The sequence below is a fragment of the Bactrocera oleae genome, chromosome 3 (assembly GCF_042242935.1).
Source record: "Bactrocera oleae isolate idBacOlea1 chromosome 3, idBacOlea1, whole genome shotgun sequence".
In the NCBI taxonomy this organism is placed as follows: Eukaryota; Metazoa; Arthropoda; class Insecta; order Diptera; family Tephritidae; genus Bactrocera; species Bactrocera oleae.
The window spans coordinates 28,785,827-28,813,494 of record NC_091537.1 but is presented as its reverse complement, the minus strand read 5'-3'; the positions used below and the strand labels follow the sequence as shown (position 1 = coordinate 28,813,494).

General features: G+C 34.5%; 1 protein-coding gene across 3 annotated transcripts in view; it reads left to right on the top strand.

Annotated features, from left to right (window-relative positions):
• beat-IIIc (beaten path IIIc) overlaps positions 1–27,668 on the top strand; it is a 130,598-nt gene that overhangs the window by 97,431 nt on the left and 5,499 nt on the right. For all 3 annotated transcript variants that reach the window (XM_014235115.3, XM_036375456.2, XM_036375466.2), the window contains exons 3-5: positions 19,422–19,630; positions 26,111–26,246; positions 27,391–27,656. In XM_014235115.3, coding sequence (XP_014090590.2) covers positions 19,422–19,630; positions 26,111–26,246; positions 27,391–27,656 — 611 coding nt within the window. The remainder of the gene's footprint in view (positions 1–19,421; positions 19,631–26,110; positions 26,247–27,390; positions 27,657–27,668) is intronic.

Here is a 27,668-nt window from a genome sequence, read left to right as displayed (position 1 = left end):
CCGAACATTTTATACTCTCGCAACGTGCAAGGATCAAAGCCCGGGAAATTACATCAGGTGTTGGCAAAATTTTATATTAAAGGAAGTGTTGATCCGATTTTTGACACAAAAACATACTATTATCGAAAGTTTCATTTATTTATTTTATTATATGAATTTCAATTATATATCTTATATATTGACCGATACGATCTCGCAACTTGTTGCTAATGAGTATAATAGTTTTGTTCACCTAACGGTTGTTGTATCACCTAAAACCAATCAGTTAGTTATAGGGTTATGTATATGTAAATGTATGATCAGGATGAAGAGACGTGTTGAAATCCAAATGACTGTCCGTCCGTCCGTCTGTCCGCCTGTTTGTCCGTGCAAGCTGTAACTTGAATAAAAATTGAGATATCTTAATGAAACTTGGTACACATGTTTCTTGGTACCATAAGACGGTTGGTAATGCAGATGGGAGTAATCGGACCACTGCCACGCTCACAAAACCGCTCAAGCTATAATAACAAAATTTTCTCATATTTCTATGTTATAGTGGGCGAAATCGGCTGTTTGTCCCAAATGCGGTAATTTTGTTTGCTTACATACCCATAGAGCTAGAAATGGACCACATGGCTGCTGAACACAATTTGGCTCGAAAACGTCGGATCTTCTTGGAATTCTTCGAGAGCCCATAGAGCGAAGCGATGTAGCTTGGGAAGGTCAAGCGTCTTCAGTTCATGCACAAGCAGTATTTTGTACGCTTTCAATTTAAGATCTCGACGTAAAATGCGCCAAGTAGTTTCATACGTCAGTCCGAGTTGCTGCGACCGGCACCGAGTCAACTCTCCACGGCCTTCGTGTACACTCTCTGTTACGGCCGCTATATATTCTTCACTGCGTGCTAGATGTGGTCTATTCGGTCGAGTACTATCCAATAGTGAATGCTGGGTCTCAAGATGACGCTCAGTAGGCCGAATATGTTGACCAAGGCGCAAATCGCGCGAAACACATTCTTTACAGAAATTGAATTTTCGTAATAAACTTGAACGATTTGTATACGTTGTTCACGCGTAAGTCTTTCTATGATGAAATGCTAAACAAAACACATTTACTTATAACAAACAAAAATTCTCTTTGGTAAGCTGAAAAAAATACCCGAAAAGCAATTTTATCAAACCATCCTTACAAAAAGTGAAAGAAAAAGCGAAAGTTTTTTCAGATAAATTAGCTAAAACTTTTAGTGCATTTGCATTCCATGGTATATTTCCGTAGCTTCGCTACATGAAATTGTAATTCAACCAACAACAAATAAGGAAGTTTTCAGTTTCATCAAAACTAGATTCAAACTAAAAAAGACTCCTGGCTTTGACCTTATAACTGCTGATGTAGTGAAAAATCTATCGCGCAAAGCACTAACAAAGCTTACACCGATTATAAACGCTTGGCTAAACCTTATATACGTTCCCATGTCATGGAATCTGAAATCTTTGTGATACAAAAAACTCAGAAAAGCTCATGTAAAGCCTCGTCGTCGACCAAGAACATCGGATAACAAGCATAATAGAAGATGCAATACAAAATAAGAACATCTGCACAGCAGTTTTTCTAGACGTATCACAGACGTTCGATAGCACCATGGCACACACAAAAAAAGTTGCAGAGCTAAACTCGGGAAGGAATCACCCTTAACAACACAAAATAAAATATTAATATTGAAACCAATTTGAATATACGGAGTTCAACTGTGGGGAAGCGCTGAACTGATATACATACGAAACTGTGCAAAGGAACCAAAATAAAATTTTGAGAAAAATTGTAAATGCCCCATAGTGCGCAATTCGAATTCACACCGTGACTTTCATATCAAAACGGTCCCGTTGTTATTCGCGAAGCAGCATTGTAACATGCTACAAGGTTACAGTTGCATTTAAACGCTGAAGCCAGAAACCTAAGATAATCTAGAAATAGCAGGCGCAGATTTAAACGTACAACCTTTCACGATCTTATAACAAAGTAAGAAATATTTAGGGTATTCACAAGGTGTCATATTGTGCCATATCGTCGTATTGTCTTATTTGTTTATGACTGTCATATCAACACTGTTGTTGTTTCCCATACAAAATTTAAATACGACAAATCCAAACGGCGAGGTATGTTTTTTGAGTGTGCTATTCTATCGGCTGTATCTGTACTTTTTTATTGTTGACGTTTAAGTGTCTAAAATTAATAAATTAAATAAGCTTCATCAATTTCTTTAATAATATGGAAGGAAGCCTGAATATCGTGGCTAATAAATTAAGTTAAAGAAAAGTAAAATATAAAAAATATTTTGTTGTTTCTGTGGTTGCAATGTGAACCAAAATGCCGCTGTTTCAACATAAAGAAGCTTTGATTTTATTTTTGTCACTTTTCCGTGGCATTTTTGTATTCTTAATTTTTCATTACCAGCTGGTGAAGTGTAGAAATATTACATAATACGACATACAACAAATAAGGGGTGCTCACAAGTGTCGTATTTTTTAAGCTATTGAAATACGACATAAGACATAAGACGAAGCTTGTAAATTGCCTAATTGTATTATTTTGTTTCTGAAAAAAAGCTTCCTAAAATCGCTTGTAGTTTTATCTTATAAATTTTGAAAAATATTGCTTGTTAGTATAATTCTTTTTCGTATAATTATTAATTTTGTTTTAAATTTTGATTAACTGAAATAACCTATAAGAATTTTACTAATTACCTCATATACATATATATTTTACGATAAATAAACATCGAATAGTAATCATTACATTTGAATTTTGATTAGCCTAAGTAATCAATAGGTAATGCATTACTTTGTGAAATACAATACTGATATCTGCATTCGGTTTGTTGAACCTTCCGACTTTTGTTAATGTCAGCTTCAGTCACATTGCGTTGCTTTCGTGTCTTCCATGCACCTCTCTAACACCTTACTCACTTCACACCGGCTGTCGTTACATGTCTGCAACCTGACTGTAATAAAGGTAATAAGAGTATGCAGCTCACGCTTTCGTAATTTATTTTCCCCCAATTTTTGCTGGTTTGGCTTCCTTTTTCGACGCACATTTGTTTGTTAATTAATTTTCTTCGGTTGCATACAACTTTCATTTGTCGATGGACGTTTTGCCAAATGAAACTTTGCACTTTCATCACCCACACGCTGCGCCACCGTTATAGTGCGTTCACTCACACTTGTTTAGCTTCAATTACATTTAAAAGGTAACAGCAAGGTGTAGCGGTAACTGAGTACACATTCGTACATGTATAATATATAATACCAGGGAGTGCATTCGTTTTTCTGATTACTATTCCTTCTAGGCGAACTGCTAAACACAGCATTGTAAATATGGGGTGGCACTAACTTTGGCCAGATAATAAAGGTTGATTTGTGACTGTAATTATTAACTTTATTATTCACCAATAAAGATAACAGAAATTTTCTTATCATTGTCTGTCTTTTTGAGCCATAAGAAAATATACACAATTTTTATAATAAAATGAACTTCCTCAAGGCTGTCCCAAAACAGCAATAACTTATTTTACTCAATCAATTAGCGAAGAGTACTCATATTTCTTGGTATAAAGAACGATTTTAGATAGTTTTAAATAAGTTGTCATTGAGTGAAAAGCAACCAAATTTTCTGCGCCTGTGAAACTTTAGAAGTGCTGAAGGTTTTCTTAAGATAACCAAACGCTATTTATTGATGGAAAAAAAACTGGCTTGAAATGAACTTCAGTTACATAAATTATTTTGAAATATTCTATTTGTAATTGGCTTTGTATGGATCCTTCATCTCACCACATAACACATCTTTGATTTTTCACAAAACCTCATAGTTTCACTGCTGCATCTACTACGTCTATAATCTTACCACTTTAACTCAAACCTTTCAACGTTTGTCGACCTTATTGAAAATTGGTTAACCGCTTAGCCATTGCAATCAAATTCCATGCGGATACATTTAATAAAATTTCATAAAAGACGCAGCTTTCAGTTTTCAGCATTGCTTTTTGGTCTACACTTTGAAGTTCAATAAATTTTATAACCTCATAGATAAGCTACATAAGGCCACGGCAAAGGCCGTCTAGCGGGATCGAAGGCATGAGCAATGACTAACTGAAAGCTCGCAGACACGGACCGAAATTTCACTACAACCGCACGGCAGTGGGCGTTGAGTTTAGCGTGTGGACACAGATTTCAACAACAGCCAGCAATCTACTTTGAGATGTGCTATGCAGCTGCTTGTTGCTGCCGCATTGTTATGCAGGATTCGTGGTTAAGTAAAGTTGTTTTTTGTTATACTTTCAGCTCATTTATTCAAAGTTGGAAGTGTGAAAATTGAGCAAAATCCCCATAAGTATTGTTAACAGATTGATTTAGACGATATGCTAAAACCATTTGTCCATAAACGGAAAACAACAGCAGCGAAGAGCCAGCAGCAAACGGCTGCAAAAAGAACAGCACCAGCAACAGATAAGTAACATAATAACAGCAACAAAGAGTCTATTGATGGCAGTAACAACAACAACATGTCAGCTTATATGCACACATAGTATATCTATATAGAGCTATCTATGTCATGTATCAGAAGCCAAAACGCAAAATTCAATGAAAAATGAGCACAGCAAAACCGAAAAAAAGATGTGGATGAACGATGTTAAACTCCAAAAGATAAACCAAATATGCATGGAGTGTTGTGCTTGTGCGCTCGACTTGGTTCCTTTGAGTAGCGCATAAGAGGTTACCTGCGGGTTATCGCTGGGATTCATCGGCCCCGCTGCTGTTCGTTCAATGTCCGTCGCTCCAGCCGCCTGAAGAAATTCCATACATTCATTTTATACGGTTGTTGTTGTTGCGGATGTCGGATGTCGCTACCATGATGCGCAATTATTTTTCAATAAACAAACAATAAACTTACAACTTTACCGACTATAAGCGCTAGAAATCGATTGCAGCCAAAATAATATGCTTTCTTGACTCCAAATCTCCGCCTCTGCTTACCGCATATCTGCCTACCGCGCTGGATTCTTAAGTATTTGTGGGTTTTACGGTAATTTGTCGTATTTCCATCGCTCATTTATCAGACCTCGTGTACCTACCTACAGATGTGGAGGCCACAAGACCGGCATAGATAATCCGTGCTCAAGCACGCTTCACTTTATATCGTTTGTCAATTATTTTATAGCTGTTGTTATACTCTTGCAACATATATTTACAGAGTATAATAGTTTTGTTCCCCTAACGGTTATTTGAATCACCTTAAACTAATCGAGATAGATATTGGGTTATGTATATATAAATGTTCATCATATCCCAAATACCAAGTATGTTCCTATGGCGAGCTTTTTGTGGAAAATATCGTTCAATCTGTGAGAACAAATCTTTTTCTGATAATATTATGCTCGTATGTCAAATAGAGGTAGAATCAGATTAACACTTCCCTTAGCCCCTTTTAATGATAATATAAAGTTTTTCCAACGCCTAAAAGTAAGTACCCGGCTTTCATCCTTGCAAGTTGCAAGAGTATAAAATGTTTGGTTACACCCGGACTTAGCCCTTCATTACTTATTTTCTGTTTTTTCTTGTGCTTAATGCAAGTTCCTGTAAGCAGTTCTTGCTCATTTCCTGCTGTTTGCTGTCGATTATTAATTGTTTTCAATTTATTGCTAGACAGAAATTATGTGTAGTTTTGTATGCTGTTATATGTATGTGTTTTTGTAAGACCTACCGTTGAATAATTATCGAGCGTTTATCACTTCTTCCGTTTTCATTCGTCTCCATTCTTTGCTTTCATGCAGCGTAGGTCACTTAATTATATTTGCCGTCAAATGGCTTGTCGTACTGTTTGTCAACGAGCTGCGTATATACACGTACTTTTATATAATATAATATATACGTCACCAAGTTAGCACACCTTCATCAGCTTAAAAAAATTGCTTCTGATTTTTTTGTTATAAACTTTCAGCTACTTTATTGTTTTCTGATTTTCTCATCTTTGCATGAACAGTCATTCGTAAGGATAACATGCGATAAGAATGACTCGTTATACGATTTTTGCTATTTTCTGTTATTTTTTTAACGAAAAGTGTGTGCTTAATTTTTACATCATCTTGACTTGCGTAGTTTGAATACGTAATAACACCAAAAAATTTTTCATTGTTCAAATGCTGTATTGTCTTTTATATGTATGAGTAAAGGAGAATCGTTCTCAGTTGAAGAGAAAGCAATAATCGAAGCTTGTCAAAATATACAGCTTTTAATAATTAAAATATCAAAAAAATTATAAATTAGAAATTATACACAAATTTCTTGCGAAATAAATTGGAGTATAGTCGAAATAATGAAGTTACAATAACGTGATGAAATTTAGAAAAAGCATCTAACTAATGCAGGTGCTAAAACAAGCTTATCTACTGTTAGAAGGGTGATAAAAAATGATCTATATTTGAATATATTAGGTGAAGTAAAAAGTTCGTTCGGTTTTTATCTAAGAGATGTCGTTATTGTCCATAGTACTAGTGTTACGAGTCGCATCATGTCATACTATACGGCGTGTTTATTCGCGCTAAAAGTTTGTCTTTGACAGTTTTTCGATTGATTTACTCAGTTCGTTGAGAGCGCTCGTCAAAGATGGACACCAACAAAGAGAAAATTCGCTATATTTTACAATTTTTCTTCGATCAAAGCGAAAAAGCAGCCAAATCGGCTGAAAACATTAATTTAGTTCATGGGCCCGATACTGTAAACGAACGTGTAGCACAAAAGTGGTTTGCTAGGTTCCGTTCGGGAGGACTGTCGTCGAAAATTGTGATAAAATCATGGAAATAGTGGAAACAGACCGTCACGTGAGCACTTATTTAATTGCTGAGGAACTAAAGATAAGCCAGAAAACCGTTTGGAACCATTTGCATAACCTTGGATTCAAAAAGGAGCTCGATGTTTGGGTGTCACACGAACTAACGCAAAAAACATAATGGACCGAATTTCCATCTGCAAATCGCTGCAGAATCGCAACAAAATCGACCCGTTTCTGAAGCGGATTGTGACTGGCGATGAAAAATGGGTCACTTGTGACAACATCGAGCGCAAACGGTCGTGGTCAAAGCTCGGGGAAGCGGCCCAGACGGTGGCCAAGACCGGATTGACGGCCAGGAAGGTTTTGCTGTGTGTTTGGTGGGATTGGCAAGGAATCATCTACTACGAGCTGCTAACTTTTCGTCTTTGGTGACGCGGCAGAAGCTCCGGGAGCTCGGGTGGGAGGTCGTAATACACCCACCTTATAGTCCGGACCTGGAACCAAGTGATTACCATATTTTCCTGTCCATGGCGAACGCGCTTAATAATGAGAAGTTAGCCTCAAGAGAGGCCTATGAAAATTGGCTCTCCGAGTTTTTTGCCAATAGGGACTCAGTCTTCTGCGAGAGGGGTATAATGAAGTTGGCATCTTGTTTACAACAAGTTTACGAATAAAACGGCGCATATTTGACTTAAATCGGACAAATGTACACAAAGTTATCATCTTTTGAAACTTTTTTCGAACTTTTTACTTTACCCAATATTAAAACTAAAGAAAAAACCGCGTATTAACTATGCTCGAAGAGAAATACGATTACATTTTCCAACGGAGCACCAGGCCTGAAGATCTGATTGACGCTAGGTTGTCTTTTTAGATTAAAAGAAATTTAATTTGGAAGGGTCTGATGGATACATGGATACAGTTATTATTTCCATTATCTTCGAAAAGAGGAATATTAGTTGGAACGTGTGAGCGGTGTAGAACTGTGTGGAGCCATCTTCTAATATCGCAACCTGCAACTTTTCAATGCTAATATGAGTTAAAACGCGAAAAAAGACCTAGTGAAAACTGCTTGTCCCCATTTCAACAATTTTTTTAGGAAATTTGCACGACGCGATAAGGCATCGATTTACACTGCCCGGGTTTTAAAGTCTGGAATTGAAGAGAAAAACGTCGATTAATTGCAGTTGTCGCCTTAATCCCCGGGCATGTACATAATAGAAGATGTGGGGATAGTTTGATCCCAAATTTTTCGAATATAGTCGACAATATTCCACTAAATAGAAATTAGTTGAAGGTAATCAAAGTGCTTGGTCATTAATTTAATTAAATATTGTAAAATTGTTCGAATCCCTACTCAGTTGGATCTATGAGATTATTCTAAACTAGTCGGGATCGACTCGTTATTAAAATAATATACAAATGTTTAAATTAGTTAATGCATGTATATGTTTAGAAATATGTTCTTGCTTTAAAGTGTTTAAAAATACTGAAAAAAGGGATATGTGCTAACCTGATGACCTAATTTAAATTGTTAATTTTTCTGTAGATTTCGGATAAAATGCTAAAATATTTAGAAAAAGCAGGTAAAGTGCTAATTGTTGTTTTATTTAGTAGAAAATTGATTCGGTAATAATCATCATTTAGAATTATAGCTATTTTAGTTTTGATAGTAGTTTTAATAGAAATTAATCGAAACTATTTAAACCTTAGGTGTGCTAACCTGATGATGTTTATCTTTTACGAATTTGAATATTTATAAATACCTTTCAGCGATTATAAATGAGATCTTCCTTATGACAATTGATAAATTATTTTCTGTTTTTAAATTTATGTAGGAGTGTAAGCCTTTTATTTTATATCACCTCCTTAAAGGTAAAAAATTTTTTTGGAATAAAAATGAAAGAGTTTTCCATACAATCACTTGATTCTCATTTTTCAGTTTGTATTGCAGCTATATGCCATAGTGGTCCGATATAGGCCGTTCCGTCGAATGAGCAGCTTCCTAGTGAGGAAAGATCAGGTTCATTTCAGATCGATAGTTAAAAAACTAAAGGATTAGTTCGTATGCTGATGATTTATTATATATTTTATAGGTTCTCCAATGTTTCCTTCTGGGTGTTACAAACTTCGTGGCAAACTTAATATACCCTGTTTATGGTATAAATATTTATATTTTGATGACCACAAAAAAGAGGTGGTTTGAGATGAGATAGCCGAAGCTATGGAAATATTTTGCTAAAGCCGATAATAATCAAAGGATCCAAAAAATAAATTTTGTTGAACATAAAAAGAGGTTGTTCAAGAATCGAAACCATAACCGATATCGAATAAGGTGTTGGACAAATCTCTGAATGCGAAAGCTTTTTTACAGACAGTTTGCTGCTCAAAATCAACAAAAAACAACAGGTTGCGAGAGTATAACAAGTAAGGAAGGGCTATATAATCATTGTTACCTGATTTGCATAGTGGAAAGTGAAAGAATCAGATGGAATTGAAAATGGTGTTACATGGGAAGTAAGCGTGGTTGAAGTCCGATTTCGCCCATTTTCGCACTATGACATAGAAACATGAAAAGAGCGTTATGCACTGAATTTGGTTGAAATAGGTTAAGCAGATCTCAAGATATGGGTTTTCACCTAAAAGTGGGCTGTGCCACGTCCACTGACTAATTTTGAACTCGGTTCCTATAAAGTCATTTCATACCATCTCAGAGATAAAAATTAATGTCTCTGGCGTGTTTAGTGCTTGATTTATCGCGCTTTTAGTAGTTTTTAACAGTACCGTTATATGGGGAGTGGGCGGAGTTGCCACCCGATTTCTACTATTTTCACACCGTCAATAGAAGTACTAAAAACATTTGCTTCTAGTGAATTTTGTTATTATAGCATTAGCGGTTTAGGAGATATGCACATTAAACCTATTAGAGGCGGGACCACGCCCACTTTAAAAAAAAAAGTTTAACTGCAGTTGCCCCTCCCTAATGTTATCCTGTGTACCAAGTAACAGTCTTGTATCTTATTGCGGAGCTTAGTTATCGCAAGTTATTTGTTTTTGATTAATGGCGTTTTGTGGGCGTGGCAGTGGTCCGATTACGACCATCTGCAATACCAACCGTCTCACGGTACCAAGAAACATGTCTACCAAGTTTCATAAAGATATCTCAATTTTTACTCAAGTTAGAGCTTGCACGGACGGACGGACAGACGGACGGACGGACGGACGGACGGACAGACAGTCACCCGGATTTCAACTCGTCTCTTCATCCTGATCATTTATATATATATAACCCTATATCTAACTCGATTAGTTTTAGGTGATACAAACAACCGTTAGGTGAACAAAACTATTATACTCTGTAGCAACAGGTTGCGAGAGTATAAAAATCAATGGAGGTGAAAGCCGTAAATTTTGTTTCGAACTGTTTTCGAATAAAACGCATTTTCTTGATATGAAGATCAATACCGTTATTTAGAAGGTGGGCATAGTTATTAGGTGTAGCAGTTATACCACATTTTGATGCAAGCTTATAGAATTAAAGAGTTGAGGTATTTAAATTTCACTTAAAAATTAATTTCGTTGTAAGAGATTGCTTACATGTAAGCTTTCAAAAGTGTTTATGAATATCTTGTTCTAAATGTTTGCCACTTGTATCCACATAAATATTAACTACTATATAAAAAGTTTCATCTTTAATAAAACAAAGAGCCACTTCTAAAGCGTCTCCTTCTTCTCACACTTTAACAACAAATGAGGGCAGATTAGTAACCATAAGTGTGTTTATGCGCACAGATATTCAACACATTCAACCGATATAACGCGACAACTAATGCCGCTATGCGAAGGGAGCAAACTTTGAGCACTTTTCGTATCCTGCGCTTTTCTTGCAATATCATTTAATTGAACCACAAATCTTTCAACTTTATGCGATACCACTGATAATAAATTAATTTTTATTTTTCCCACATGTTGTTACTCAGTGGCCACAGGACCACAAGGCCGCAAAAACACTTAGTTACTTACAGATTCGCCTATATGTATGCTCTAGCCAAATCCACCATAAGCACACATGCAAACAAGTAGAAGCAGAGATGTGATTATATATTTATATAAATTCGTGTGAGCGTGCTTGTTGTAGCGCCTTGTGTACGCCGCGTGGCCACTGGTGGCATTGCCACTGCCATTTGCTAATATCTTTTGCATTTTATTGTTATCTCAGAGCAAATTGCCACAGGTCATCTGCCGTTGGTACACATACATATGAATATATGTACATTTATATATATATATATGTGTATGTAAATATAAATACAAACGGAGCGCTGGCAAGCATAATAATGGATGCACATTTGTATTAGTGTATATGTATGCGACTTTGTGTACGTGTGTGCTTGTTCTATTCCCCAAATGCTGCGCTTGAGGCAGAAATATGTTACATTTAAACTAAGCGTGAACTCTTTACCTAATACGTTCTCGCTGATAATGCAACCACATAGAGCCACATCAACACAAGCATATTAATGCATTACTTTGGTACTTAACCAAGCAGAAAAATCAACGATGTATTTGAAGTCTCAAGAATTGCTATATGGAGATAGTGGCCACAGTTCTGTGAGGAAGTTGCCGTATATCTTTTTTGTCTATTAATATACAGAGTCAAACCTTAATCAGATTCGGCTTACATGATATAAACTTTTCAGCTTTGTTTCAACACCCCGATCTATGTTAATGAACACATATATAATCAAATGTTTTATTATTTCCTAGAGCAAAATGTTCAAACTCACTGCATACTTCACTGGGTTATTTCTGCTTTCAGTAAGTGCTTTATTCTATAATGATAGAAAATATGTAGCTTTCACGGTAAGCACATCAACATTTATCCCCACAACGAACGAGAACTCTAATATATGGTATACTAATATGCACTGCACACTAATATATTGGTTTTCTATTATTGTGAAATAAGTGAGCACATACCCCCTTTGAATCACTAGCGACACTTACCGCTCATCACTTAGAGTATAGTATTAAATATATTTATATATGCAGGCTTGGGTGGGAACCGCAGATTTAGTAGGTGTTTGTGTATATAATATTGCCACTGTCTATCGTTTTTCACATGCCCATCATCATATAGGTATGGTATATCCAGTTTTAAACTATTATTTTCCATAAGCAGGTTTTTATTTTGAAAAGAAAGCTTTGTCTATTTTAGTAAATGGAAAAGTGTGTTAAAAATGTTTGTGATATAAGTAGTCGTATTTATTAACTTCATCTCTTCACCATCTCATATTGTCCTGTGAAGCTTTGCGTTTACAGTTATAATTAGAAATTATTAAACAACACGATATCTGGAGACTCTTGACAGTTTATCAAATTATAATTTAATAATAAGTTGAAATAACTGAAAAAACATGATTGAAGGTGCTATGAGATAAAATAAGTACATCAGTTAAAAGCCCTATTTTGTTTAATGGGAAGTCACACCAAGATCTGGTGTTCTCCTAAGTTCTGCTCATATCTTTGTTGATTCATATCAAAATCATAAATAACTCGTGCAGAGACCAAAAATTTGAAATTAACGCCCGAATATTTATTTTTAAACTCAGATGTTATGGAACAAATAACAAATCAAATATTTCTTCATAATAATTCTTGACTTTTCGACGAAGAATTTTAAATATTTACAAAACATGATACAAATAAGTTGCGGGGCTCAATACGGATTCTATGAACTGATTATGAAAACTATATTCTAAACAAGTGAGGAAGTTCTTAGTTCGGGTGTAACTGAACATTTTATATTTTCGCAACTTGCAAGGATCAAAGCCCGGGAAATTACTTCAGGTGTTGGCAAAATTTTTTACTAATTATTGATCCGATTCAACCTATTTTTGACCCAAAGACATACTATTATCGAGAGTTTCATTTATTTATTTATTATTTTATCATATGAATATCAATTATATATCTTACACATTAACCGATATTTTCGGTAAAATGTCAACTAGGCACTGGGGCCACATATTCAGTACTTAGAGACTTGAACAGTTTTGGTTCGATTTAGACAATTTTTGGTCACAAGGTGGCATACTTTAAACGTATTATTCATGCAAAGTTTTATTCGGATACAATCATTGGTGCTTGATTTGCATAGTAGTGAAAAGTGAAAGAATCGGATTGAATTTTAAATGGTGTTATATGGGAAATAGGCGTGGATGTAATCCGATTTCGCCCACAACATAGAAATATGAGAGGAATGTTATGTGCCGAATTTGGTTGAAATCGATATGGGTTTTTACCTCTGTAGCAACATGTTGCAAGAGTATAAAAATGGTGTATTTGTGAGTACCTAATTTTAGTTCGTTGTATTTAAATGGACTTTGACGTCCGTCAGGCTTTGTCAAATATAGACAATGACAGAATTCTATCTCGGGAATCAGATATTAGCCCCAATTTGTTGCCATAAAGCCGATTTTGAGATTCTGAATATCAAGAAAATAGTTCAAGTTAGTACAATATTTTATAAAATTAAGTAAGTAGCACCTTTGTGGGTTAAAAAAATCTCTAAATCTCTTCATAAAGTGTATAATATGTATGGAGAATACTGGAAATTAGAAAGCGAAAAATATTTGTAACTGTCTCAGCTCATAAGAATGATAGAAAAGTATATTTTACATCAGACAACTGCAACGATTAATACATGTTTGTTCATACTCGAGCACTGATCCGTTACTCTTGCTGATTCTGTGACTTTGATTAATGTAGACGAATCTAAATGTCGTCTTCAAATCATTAGCGATCAGCTTATACTTGATTTGCTTACACCACATCTCCATATAGTCCAGTCATTTAAGCTTAAATTAGGTAAGAATCTCGGAATTCAGATACCCAGCTGCAAGTCTGTAAATACCTCTATATTGACACCCTAAAAGTTGTCTCAAAACCTACATATGGTAGGGTGTACGCAACAATTAAATTTCAAGGTCAAAGGTCACAAAAATCGGGTTTTTGCGCTTTTTTTGTAAATATCTCATTTCCTATGGGTTTTTTGCTATTGGTATTATTGGTATTTCCAACAAATTTCAACCATGGGATTGAAAAAAAAAAATATAGTTAAAAAAAGCAGTCTATCCTACATACTGTACATATGTAAATTTATTTATTATTTGTACATTATTAATTATTTTGGCTTAGATTTTTGCGGTAAAAAGTTTTTTACTTTTCTTCCAAATAGTTTATTACTCAGAGACTTATTATTATTATGAACTAATGCTATGTTTGTGAGTACAATGAGACTAATAATCACATAGTTCCGATCTCTGATTATGCGTTATTTCGACCTCTCTCCTCTCATAGTTGAGTGAATGTTCTCAATACGTACAAATAAAATGTACTTAGAAAATTTTTACTCGTTATATTTAAACAAGAGTGTTAATAAAAAAATTTTATTTCGAGATATAGAGATTCAATAAAAATAACATTGGTTGAAGAAAATATATAGTTGCCACCTGCCAAATTTTTTTATTCGATTAAATTGCAAGTTACTTCTCATTGCATCATATCTCGACAACGACTTCACCAATTTCACTTTGCAATATTTTTTTTAATCTCCACCCAGCGAAATAATTGTAGCACCAACATAAACAATTAGGGTATTCACAAGGTTTCATATTGTGTCATATCGTCACATTGTCTTATTTTTTTATGACTGTCATATCAATACTGTTGCTGTTTCCCATGCAAAATTGAAATAGGACAAATACAGCACGGCGAGGTATGTTTTTTGAGTGTGCTATTCTATCAGCTGTATCTGTTTACTTATTTATTGTTGACGTTTAGGTGTCAAAAATTAATAAATTAAATCAATTTCATCAATTTCTTTAATAATATGGAAGGAAGCCACGATATTCAGGTAAATTAAGTTGAAGAAAAGTGAAATATAAAAATACTTTGTTGTTTCTGTGGTTGGAAATGATTATATTGCAGTGTAAACTAAAACACCGCCGTTTCAACACATAGAAAGTTTTCACATAAAGAAGCCTTAATTATATTTTTGTCACTTTCTCATGACATTTTTGTTTTTGTATTCTTAATTATTCAATACCAGTTGGTGAAATGTAGAAATTTATACGACGAGAAAACGTTTAAGGGGTGCTCACAAGCGTTATATTTATTAAGACTATTGAAATACGACATAAGACATAAGACAAAGCTTGTGAATTGCCTACATATAATTTTAACTATACGAATGGGGAAACGACACATTAGAAATATGTGCACGAGGTAGTGATATCTGTATCTGATAACTGTATTTATTTAAAGCTAACTCCGACCTTTTATTGGAATATTAGCTACTTGTGCATCAACAGACCAAATATTTGTAGGGTGATCAATTTCGAGGTTTCTTAAGTTTTTTAAGAAAAAACAAGGACAGAAAATTCAAATTATTATATTGTATTATTATCATTCGAAAGAGGCGAATTTTCGATGACTCGTTCTGGTAACTGGCGAATGACACGCGTGATGTTTTGCTACAAGGCCTCAATCGAAGCGGGATTGTCCGCAGAGACTTTAGACTTTACATATCCCTACAGGAAAAAGTCTAACGGTGTGATATCACACGATCTTGGTGGCCAATCGACCGGCCCAAAATATGAAATTATCTGCTCACTGAAGTGTTCTCTCAATAAATCTATTGATTGATGTGATGTGTGGGAAGTGACGGCATCTTGTTGAAACCAAATGTACTTTTTCACCGGCATCATTTTTGAAGAAATATGTTGAAAAAAGTACCTCTACTTGGATCACCCGTTATAATATCAAACAGAGCTATTTAAAGTTAAAACATTGTTTATAATTAAATTTTTTAGCGGAGTTGAAGAAACCTTGATGCAAGGTATATCCGTGAAATAAAGTGGTTAGCCAATTAATCAAATAGTTCCGCACAAGTTTTGCAAAGCCTTTATTTAGAAGTATCGAAGCGTCGAATTCAGCAATTTTAGGGGCTGACTCCAAACTGAAATATACAAAGCGAGTCTCTAATCTAAAGTTGACGCTGCGGTACAATAAACTAGATTGACATTTGCTGAAATATACCAATTCTGGGAGGAAGAGTTGGAAGAGGTAATATTTTCTGAGAAGAAAAAAATGTATTTGGATTGTTCAGATTATTTCCAAATGTATTGAATATTCAGCACAATAATGCGGCAGTTCGTACACCAAAGGCAACATCAAAGGCGATCAAATAATTTACCCATCCTGGAATGGCCCGCTTGCACTCTAGACCTCAATCCAATTGAGAATGTTTGGCAATTCTTTCTCAATCTGTTTTTAAGAACGAGAGGCAGTTTGATTGTGTCAAAAGTCTCAAAAATGTAATTTATCAAGAATAGATTAAAAATGATCAAAAAACAATGTATATTAATTTGCTCAATGCCTCTAAGACTATAGCAAGTCATAATAAAAACATGATTTAATACCAATTATTAATACACCTTTTTTCACATGTATAATTTTTTTCGAATTTCACAAAAATTTCTGTAAAAAAATATTTTTTTCTTCGTATACATATTATATATAGTTATTTATTATAAATTAAATAACTCAACATTTACGTTACGCCAAATTCTATATCGCGGTATAGTAGACTGACGTATGTTCTCAGCAATTGTTGTTCACCTTTCATCTATTTTGTACCTAACGAATGCTTATCCAAAATCAAATTGTTCATTTAATAATAGCTTTAAAACTATTGCTTAATTGTCCTTGTTATATTAAAAAAAAGTTTTATAAAAGTGGTTTATACTCTCGCAACATGTTGCTACAGAGTATACAAGTGACTCTCTGTCCGTTCTTTCCGTTTGTCTGTCCATGCTGATAAACTGGGTACACGTGTTTCTTGGCCAAAAATTTAGGTTCACAGATGGGTGTAATCACGACCACAAAACGCCTTTAAACGAACACTTATAAAGTGTCATAACTAAGGACTAAATAAAGACACATAACTGTAATTTAGTACATATGATTTTAGAAACGGGGCACACTTGTTGGCAAAATTGGCGTGTCCCCGCCCTTTAAATGTTTAATGTAAATATTTTTTAAGCCGCTGAATATAAATCTATCGAACTTGCTGAGAAGAAATCTGTTAGGCACTTCTTTATACGGTATGAAAATGCGTAATAACCACGCCCACTCCCCATATAACGGTCATGTTGAAAGCTACTAAAAGCGCGATAATGAGTCCTAGTCATTAAACTTCAGACCATGATGGTAAAGAAATCAAATGATAACTACGCCTACCTTCCATATAACACATTTTTAAATTACTTTTGATGATTTCACTTTACAGTATTTAAATCAAATATCAATGAAGTAATCAAAACAAAACTTTGTACGAAATATGCTCGCAAGGTATATCATCTTACGCCCAAAAATTCTCGAGTTCGAGCTGTCAATTCTTAATGACTCATGTACCAAATATCGGGAAACCAGTGCATTTGGCTGAGTTTTTACTAAAAATATCGGCCAATCAGTGAGGCCTAGTAATGAATGCAATTCTTCGTACTTTAACTAAAATATTTACGAAGTTCCTATATATCACTTTACTTTGCGAAAGTATAAAATTTTCGGTTACACCCGAACTTTACCCTTCCTTACTTGTTTGATTTAGTTGAAATCAACAATAAACTTTTATATTGATTACAAAATTGTTTTATCTCCGCTTCAACCGGTTTTTACATTTGCACCGAAATTATGTAAATATTCACCATTTATTTGCGTATTGTTGTTTACCAACGATGATGTACAGTAATATTCAATAAATTTGGCAGATGGGGATAAAATGTATTGTCGCAATTATGCGTTCACCTTAAATCAATGCTCGGCAAATTTAATGTTTATTTATTAAATGATGCGTGCAACATTTGCATATTTCCCACGTGTTTGTGCAAATAATAGCATTTTGATCTGTATCATTTGCAAATGCTTATTTACTTTAGATGTAGTTGTACTAATTTAGTATAATTCCCAAGGAAAAAACAATTTATTCTTGTTTTTTTCTGAAAAAGATAGTTTACGTGCATCAGCAATAGTTATGGTTTGCAAGTTTGTTATATAATTGCAGGTCAAACTCATATTTGACTTTTACGTCAGTATACTTTGGAAAATTGCTTTACAAAGCTTATGAAAAGAATATTGTTAAAAAGTCTAGCAAATTTTTTCCAGAATTCGTGTTCCGTGTAGAGAACATCTTTTCCATGAAATAATATTTACTGATCAAGCATAATTATGGCTTATCGGGTATTTATAATAGCAATATAATATTCGTGTTTTGAAGGCGCACTATTCTTAGGAGGCTAAACGGGCTCTCATGCAGCCAATGTTACCATCAGTGATGCCCACTAAAAGCATAAATGATTTAATTCACGACTTTTTGATTTAGTTTTTCAATTTTAATACGTCCTAGTTCGAAACAGGGCGGTGCAACAAGCCATAGAGCGCTAGAAACCATCAAATGATGCACCTATACATAAGCCACCTACATACTTCATCAGGTAATTTGACAACAGTTGACTACTTTTGAACGAGGCACGTTAAGTCCGTCCTCTACGTTGATTTACTAGCTGCGTCGTATCAGTTTAAAACCAATATTTTTAATGTTGTTGATGACAAAAGGAAAATGTGGAGCAAAATTTTAATGACAAGAGGTTATTTATATTGTATGATGTTGTCGATATATAGTGACCCTCAGACCATAATCAACCACAAAATATGCGAACTAGTAAAACTTAACTCTGCATTTGGGATAAGTATTAGATAATTTTGAAAGTAATAACATAGGAGCCCTTAAAGAGGTCACCTAGTCAAACATCTAGGGATCAATAAATAGGGCAATAGAATCTCGCGTTCCGGAATAATGGTCCATTAAAAGAGATAAAAAATTCGAGAACTATTAAAGCAACGGCTAAGAGTTATACAAGTAGGCTAAAATATGCTATAAGACAAGATTTCTCTGAATTGAACTCAATATGAATTAATTGGTATTGCAATTCTGTAATGATTGAAACTTGAATCTTTTTAGATAAATGGTAGTTTAGTTGTATAATATATTTTTAAGTTCGTTGCTTTTCGATTGAAGCAATTGCGAAGCATGAGTATTGCCCGACTTGCAAACTGGTCTCAAGGTCTTTATCTTGTACTTTATTCTCGGTGGCAGAGAACAAAAAGCAGTCATTTTCTTTTTGTTTCTATGAACTTCACCGGGCACTTGCGGCAAATACATGACATATTTATGTTTTCTGCCTTTTGCGTTTTTTTTAATTGAAATGCCAAATAGTTTTGAATGCAAAACATTTACTGATCACTTTGAGTTAATTTTTTAAATAACAAAAAAACTTTTTTGTTAACCGAAATCTTTTGTTCCATTAATTATACACTAGTTACAGTTGTCTTATACTGAATCCATAAATAACTGCAACTACTATATAAATACATTTTTACTTTACTTGCTGTTGCGAAATTCTATCACCAATTTCTGCATACTCACTTTACTCACACTTATCCATCTTTTCTTCTCCTTGCTGCCATCTTCTCGGCGCTCGTTTCATTTGCAGATTACACACAAAGTTTGCGGCTGGTCGAAGTGCGAATACCAAATTACGTGGTTAAGGGCTCATCAGCACAACTGGAATGCCTCTATGATTTGGACGGCGAGTCGCTGTACTCGGTGAAGTGGTACAAGGACGGCAACGAATTCTATCGATACGTGCCACGAGACATGCCACCAGCACAAACGTTTCTGCTGCCAGGTGTAGCAGTTGAGGTGAGTGAAAAATAGCAGCAGTCGTAACGGCACTTACAGGCGCATACGTGCGCGTACCTATTCGCGCGTGAATACGTGCGTTTGGTTGCGTGTATGTGTGTACAGTTAAGTGCAGCACAAAAGCAGCACACGACTTCTCGCCGAAATTTAAACTCACTCACACAAAATCATAAATTCACGCGTTACCAAGCCTTCATTCAAGTTGTGTGGGTGTGTAAGTGGTAGAGTTCGAGGCATTGTGCTAGGCGACATGTCTAACAGCGATTGCACGATCATCGATTGTATGCAAAACTTTTGTGTATAAATTTCAGGCATGTTTGCATTGCACCTGCGTTCCTCAAGACAGCCGGGTGTGTTAGCTGCCTTGGTATTTGTGTGCCGTGTAAGTGTTTTGTGTGCGCGCTCGTAGCACAAAAAGCGAAAGTGCAAGCAAATAAGTTTTGCTTTCTGCTTGTTTTATTCCACTTTTTTGTTGGCAAGGGATCCGAGAGCGCTTCTGAGGTGAACATAATGTAGCACAGCGTGTGCATACTCGTTTCTTAGTCAATGAGGTGTAGGGGAAACTTTGCGCTTTTTGTGCGCGCACAGCCAACTGAAAGCGATAAATTTCGGCAAAAGCGAAGCGCAAACGTGGGTGCCAAAGAGATAAAAAAGTGTAAAGAGCGTAATTTGGCAGGCAATTGGTGGTCGCTTTTAGTAGTTGCCTTGTTGTAGTAAAACGTGAAGTTGTGGGCGGGAGGGGATACATGCGGCAGTGACTTTAGATAAACTGCAACGCAACTCCGGCAAAGAGAGCAGAGAGAGTGGGTAGGTAGGTAAACATGCGCTTGCAGCTTGAAACTTTGCACACACAATTACATGAGCTCACCTGCAACTACTTCGGATGTAAAGTAAATGTGGTTGTAAGTCAGCTTCTATACACAGAATATTTGGCAAAAAGTTCACTGGCGCTCCAAGTAATTCTGTAATATTTGCATATATGCTTTCAAGAAATAGAAATCGAAAAATGTTTGCCAAGTTCCGTTATAAAAATGTACATTGCATACGTGCCACAAGCTGCATGCTTATATGAACAACTACATATACCATACACTATTATAAGGCTGCAACCGTGTGGTTAAAGTTCAACGCATTTCAGTCGTAACATAGTTTGTTAGCCGACTTCACTTTCAAGTAAAATAGTAATAAATTTTCTGATTGCGGTGCATGGACTTCAAAGTGGGAAAGTCGTGTTTTTGCAACGTTCGATGTATGAAATATATATAAATAAAAGCAGCGGAGTAGCAGTAGTATATACAAAACAACTAAATCGCGCTCTAATAGATCAGCACACAAAATACTATGTAAACATAATAAAACTTTCCGCAGTAGCCACACACAAGCTTATACGTTCAAATACACATACATACAGTCGTGGACATAGAAATGATCTAAAGTCGTGACTTTTTTCTCTCAAAATAAAATTCGAATATATAGTACATATAATACACATTTCAAGGGCATAAGAAAGAAACTACAACAAATTCATTTTAAAATAAAATATATGTTAAAAATTAACTTAACAAAAAGAAAAAGATTAATTGAATAATGTTGAAATGAATTATAAATGTTTTATGCTATAAAAATACTTACCTATACTATACTTATTACAGAACACATTATCTATTACAATAATCCTTTACAATGAATTAACGAAACTGTTGAAATATACTTATACTTACTCCTTTTCTAATACATACTTACCCCTAGTTTAAGCCGTTAGGTTAAGGTTTAGGCTAAATTATAATATACTTAAAATAAAGAATGCTATTGTAATATAACCACACTCGCGAACGCACGTCTTTGACTTAACCGGATATTTTCATTTCGTTTAGGCGGAATTTTTTATTTAAATTGCGCATTTCAACATTTTATTTCATCTCAAAAAGGTTTGAGATTTTTCAGGCTTTGTCTCTACAAAACTCAAACTACCAAAATTTCGATAACTCTCTGAAGTATAAGGTGGAACATATCAAATTTAGGCATCAGTCTTGCATACAAATCAGTTAAAATATCTTTTCAAGTAAGTTCTGTGTAGGATCTCACAATTCCCATAGCTAATTTGAATCAAATTATATACGACAATCCAGAAATATATAGAATTTCATTGTATATATTTTAAAACGGCTCATTTGCAGCCTTGCCATATCATCTTTACTGCAAATTTAAATGATTTTCATATTTTGCGTTAGCGCAGTTTTGGTAGTTTTGAATATATATATTTTGTTTTCTATAAAGTCGGCGTGATAGATATTCGATTTCGCCTAAGTTCTTTGAATGAGTCTTAAAAATTTGTGAGATACAAACTTTAAACTTATTAGTGGGCTGGGTCGCACACACTTGTTTAAAAAGTTTTAAATACAACTGATTTTCTCTTGTACCGAATTTAAATTTTTTTCATAATTTTTATTTTAGCTGTAGCAGCATATAGTTTTTCGCTTAACGGCATTTTATGGGCGTAGCAATGGTCCGACTTCGCCCATTTGCAATACCAACCTCACTATTCCAAGGAATACCTGCAGAACCATATCAACATATATTAATTTTATGTACACAATTCAATGCGCAGACAGACAGACAAACAGATTTCAACTCAACTGGTATTATAATTTGTGTAAAATACTGCATAAAAATTGGAATGTCTAGAATATTTGCAAATTTATTACTATTATTCGGTAAATAATATATATTTAACCAAAGCAAATTCCTTTATAATATCAACAGATTAAAATTAATAATGTTAAGATACATCGAATTAACCTCCTCAACATCAACCATCTAGTGATTTATCTTCTTCTATTTCATTTCGGCTTTGTATCTCCGTAGACTCCATTTAGCTGGCTGCAAAATAGAAGATGGGACACTTGTATTAACAATTTCCATCCACCACCAAGCACCTTTATAAAATCTTGCACAATAACTATTGTCATCATCACGGTTATATGTTACGATGTAATTGTTTTTCCGCAACGATAACTTTAGGAATCGCCTGTATTGCCGCTAAAAACACCCATTTTCTTTGAAGCGTAGCCCTCTGACTCGGAACCAATAAGAAACTCTGAATATTTTGCATAGTATTCTGTACCATTATGTCTATTCATTTGAATACACAACTCCTGTTCAAAGCTGCTAGTGAGCGCGTGTAATTTTTCCAACATCCTTCCTTATAGGCATGCCAATCTCTTTAAAAATCTAGTGTACCATTTTGACGCCGTTGAATGACCATTCATCTTCCAAAATCCACTTTTTCTTCACAAAACACCTCGACCTAATAGGATTTTGTAAATACTACTCTTCAAGCTGCAAATCTTGCACAACTTCGACGAGACCATCAGTAAGAACTTCTATTTGCACAACACATGTTTGCGATTGCAACATTTTACTAGTCTAATTATATTGGCCGAAGCAAAATCTGATTTGGATAATTAAAATAAAATACAGAAAAATAACGAAATCATTCCATGAATTCCGCGAACAGTTTGGATGCTGAACTAAAACTGACACTACCTGAATAATGGATTTAAGTAAAATAATCTACATAGCTAATGTTGTATTGAAAAAATATGTTTCAACTCTGCTTATCAGAATTTCATTAAAAAGAGTTTAGATCAGCAATGCATTTACAGCCCTATAAGGTAACTGCCCTCAAGTAGTAAGTATATGACAATGATGTAAGAAGAAATAAAGGCTTTCTCTCTCAGATACATTCCAACGTTGCCAAAAACCATGTTAGATATTACAACCTAATTTAAAAATTCAAACTTCCGGTTGGCTTTATACCGCATATATTAGACAATATACACGTTTAAACAAAATACTTGTATTTTATATCATAGGGTACTGCCAAAAATGGGCAAATTGGTCTAAGAATTACCCACCCCCCATATAACACCTAAATCTAATAAGGTTCCTTATTTTAAAAAAAATTTATGTTTAATATGTCGGCCAATGTGAGAGTTATCTAAAAAAAGCGTATATATATCATTAGCAAATAGTACTGCATTTCAGTTCTTTCCTCATATTCCAGTGAGTCGCATTTTTTTTTGCAGTGTATAGTATAAGAATTACTCATGAAATAAAAGTAATCCTTGTTACGCATGATACTTATAAATACACAACTTTCGCAATAAATGCTTGAAATCGGTCAATGCCTTTCTTTAGTCCCTATGTTCTATTCTATTCCTTAATCAATCTTCAATCAATTTTTAAATCAATGTATTTGTCATAGATGTAAAGGCGAATACAGTGTAATATATTATATATACCATACATTACATATATACTTGTAAGCTACAATGAATTAAACAATTATTTTGTTCAGAGAATATACTAATTTAAAAATAAAAAACTTTTCAATTCTTCAAATATATAGGGTTTGAGGTCACTAGTTGTATCATAAGCTTAAGACAAACAAGTAAGGAAGTTCTAAGTTCGGGTGTAACCGAACATTTTACACTCTCGAAACTTGCAAGGTACAAAGTCCGGGAAATTACTTCAGGTGTTGGCAAAATTTTATATTAAAGGAAGTATTGCTCCGATTCAACTTATTTTTGACACAAAGACATACAAGTACTGTTATCAAAAGTTTCATTTATTTATTTATTATTTTATTATATGAATTTCAATTATATATCTTACACATTGACCGATATTTTCAAGTTAAAAGTACTGAATAGTTTTGGTTCGATTTAGACATACCTTGGTCATAAGGTGGCATACTTTAAACGCATTGTTCACGCAAAGTTTTACACCGATAAATCATTGTTGCTTGATTTGCATAGTGGAAAGTGAAAAAATCAGATTGAATTTAAAATGGTGTTATATGGGAAATAGGCGTCGATGTAATCTAATTTCGCCCACAACATAGAAATATGAGAGGAATGTTATGTGCCGAATTTGGTTGAAATCGGTTAAGCGGATTCCAAGATATGGGTTTTCGCCTTAAAGTGGGTGCTGCTACGCGGTTCCTATAAAGTCATCTCATAACCCCGCTTTTAATAGTTTTTAACAGCGCCGTTATATGGGGAGTAGGCGGGATTGTCACCCATTTTCACACTGTCGATACAGGTGCTAAAAATATTTGTTCTCTGTGAATTTTGTTATTAAAGCTTTAGCGGTTTAGGAGATATGCACATTAAAGGGAGGGACCACGCCCACTTTAAAAAAAAAATTTAACTGCATATGCTCCTCCCCAATATGATCCTGCATACCAAATAACAGTAATGTATCCTTTTATGGTCCGATTACGCCCATATGCAATACCAACCGTCTTACAGTACCAAGAAACATGTGTTTCCAAGTTTCATAAAGATATCTCAATTTTTACTGAAGTTACAGCTTGCACAGACAGACGGACAGTCACCCGGATTTCAACTCGTCTCTTCATCCTGATCATTTGCATATACATAACCCTATATCTAACTCGATTAGTTTTAGGTGATACAAACAACCGTTAGATGAACAAAACTATTATACTCTGTAGCAACAGGTTGCGTGAGTTAAAAAAAGAGAGAAATGTTAGGTACTTTTGGTAAAAATTTCCATACTGCGTTTTAATCGCTTTCGTAGTTACAAGGGGAGCCAATTTAGTACAAGGTTAGGAACGCAGGATTTTAATTTAAGAAGTCATTCGTTTGGGATCTTTATATCTTTATTGTTTCAATCGGTCAAATTCTACTGCTTAAAACTATCTGACTATTATTATTTAAGAATATTTACTTTTTTGTTCGAATAATATCGCAATTAAACCTTTTTCTGACATTTCAGAAATTCAGTACGCTAGATCTAGAAGCTCGTACTGAGCTGAAATCATATTTGCCTCCTCCTAATTTTCACGCATTAACTCAAAAATCTCAAGGCTGCATAACTGGTACTACAACTTGATTCACTTCTTCTTAGAATGCAATTGTAAAAAAGTAAAATGTAAAAGTGACACCTTTATCAATGTAGGATGGAATGTTATATCTTTCTGAGCAAAAAGAAGCCGATTGAGCAATTAGCCATAGCTTTTGGAGATTTTACCTTCATAAAATATAAAGTGAGAATGTTATTCTGGGACACAAGACTTGTTCGTGTCAAAATCTAAAATTTTAGAAAACGAACATTTAAGACATCATATAATTTCATCGCTACGATTTTTGACGACTACATTTTCATGCTCACAACTGTGAGCTGCCATGTTTATATCAAAAGGACGTTTTCACTGTTTTTGTAAAGTTTAGTCAGCAAGCTAAATTTCACATGCGGGCAATTTGGAACTTATTTTGGATTAGCTACCCAACCAAAGTTACTTATACGCCCGTTTCCTGTGGTAGCGTTAATACAAAATTTTCATGTATATTTTGACAACTGTATATTAACAGCTTTTATGTATTGATGATATTTTTTTTCTGCATACATATGTTTATTTAATTTTCAATGAAATTTACTTGGATTTTTCAGCTTCACAATTCCAGCGATGCCATAGTTACGCTACATAATGTCAACCTACAGTCGGCGGGTCGTTTCCGCTGCGAAGTTTCCGGCGAGGCGCCTTCTTTTCAGACAGTCACTGAACATGGTGATATGGTTGTGGTCTGTAAGTACAAATGATTTGAAAAATACTATTATATACTAAATATTTTCCATAATTTATATAAAACATTTTGTGGTAAATGGGATAGTTAAGATGCTGATGATTTAAGTAGATATAGTTTCAAAATAACTTAATGTAAGTAAACTTCTTATATCTTTTAAAAAGCTGATCGGAATATATTTTCATTGAATAATATCAAGTTAAACGTCCTAATAAATATTCAATGTTATTTATTACGTTTCTCTGAATTCATAAAACTATTTTTATCATCGCGCAATTTGTCCTGATATTTTTAACCTTTAAAACGTTTTTGAATATGCTGTTTAAATTACTCGCCAATTTATTCGTTAAGTCAAATAATGCAGCTTTTTACACCAATTTATAGTTTAGCGCGCAAAACGCAAATGATTCGTGTAGATTTGAAAATATGCTTTAATTTTTTCTTCCATTATTTCTCCTGCAGTTTTTTGTCCGTCTGTGGTTTTACCAATTACCTGTCTATAACTCAATTCGTCTGGTGGTGAGCCAATTTATTTTTGCTCTTTTTTAGTTCATCCATTTCACCTGTAGTTGTTCTATCTTGGCTGTTTTTGCAGTCGAGGGACAGCAAATATGAGTTTTTGTACAAATCCGTATTGCGGTGAATCGAGTACGAATAGAAAATAATAAATCAAAGGTATTATTTTCTTTATGGTACATAGATTTACATACTATCATTTGGATGCTTCACTAGTTAAGTTAGACACATAAAACGAGAAAAAGAGGACAGAAAAGCTTATAGTCGGATCGTGTCACAAACAAATAAATCACTATTCTTGTCATCGCATAATATTTATGGTTAATTATGGTCAATTATAATATTTTCAAAGTTTTGTGAAATTTTGTTCGATCGATCTCAAGTTAAAGGTCTCAAAGAGACCGAGAAAAGTGAAGTAAGTTAAATGATTTTGTAGGTTTCAAAACTTCATGAACCGGTGTTAATTTATTTAGGGCCCGTTACAAAAAATTTGGAATTTTCATTTCAAAAACACATACATTGTAAAAACAAAAACTTTTCAGCTTTTGTAGTATAAAATATACACATTTCTTTTTAATTTCACATAAAATATTGTAAATATTATGATATCTTCAACTTATTTACTTTTAGCTCTACCTGATCAGGGTCCACCGAAAATTACTGGTGGTCGTCCACGCTACCAAGTCGGCGACTGGGTGCGCGTAAACTGTACAGTTGGCCGCTCAAAGCCTGCCGTTGATCTGTCATGGTTCGTTAATGGGGAACCAGTTGAACCGCGGACTTTGCGCAAATATCCCTCGGTCATATCTGGACGTGAAGGCTTGGAAACTTCCATCTTAGGCTTACAGTTTCGGGTTGAACAGCATCATTTTCGAAACAGCGATATGAAACTAAAGGTTGGTATATTT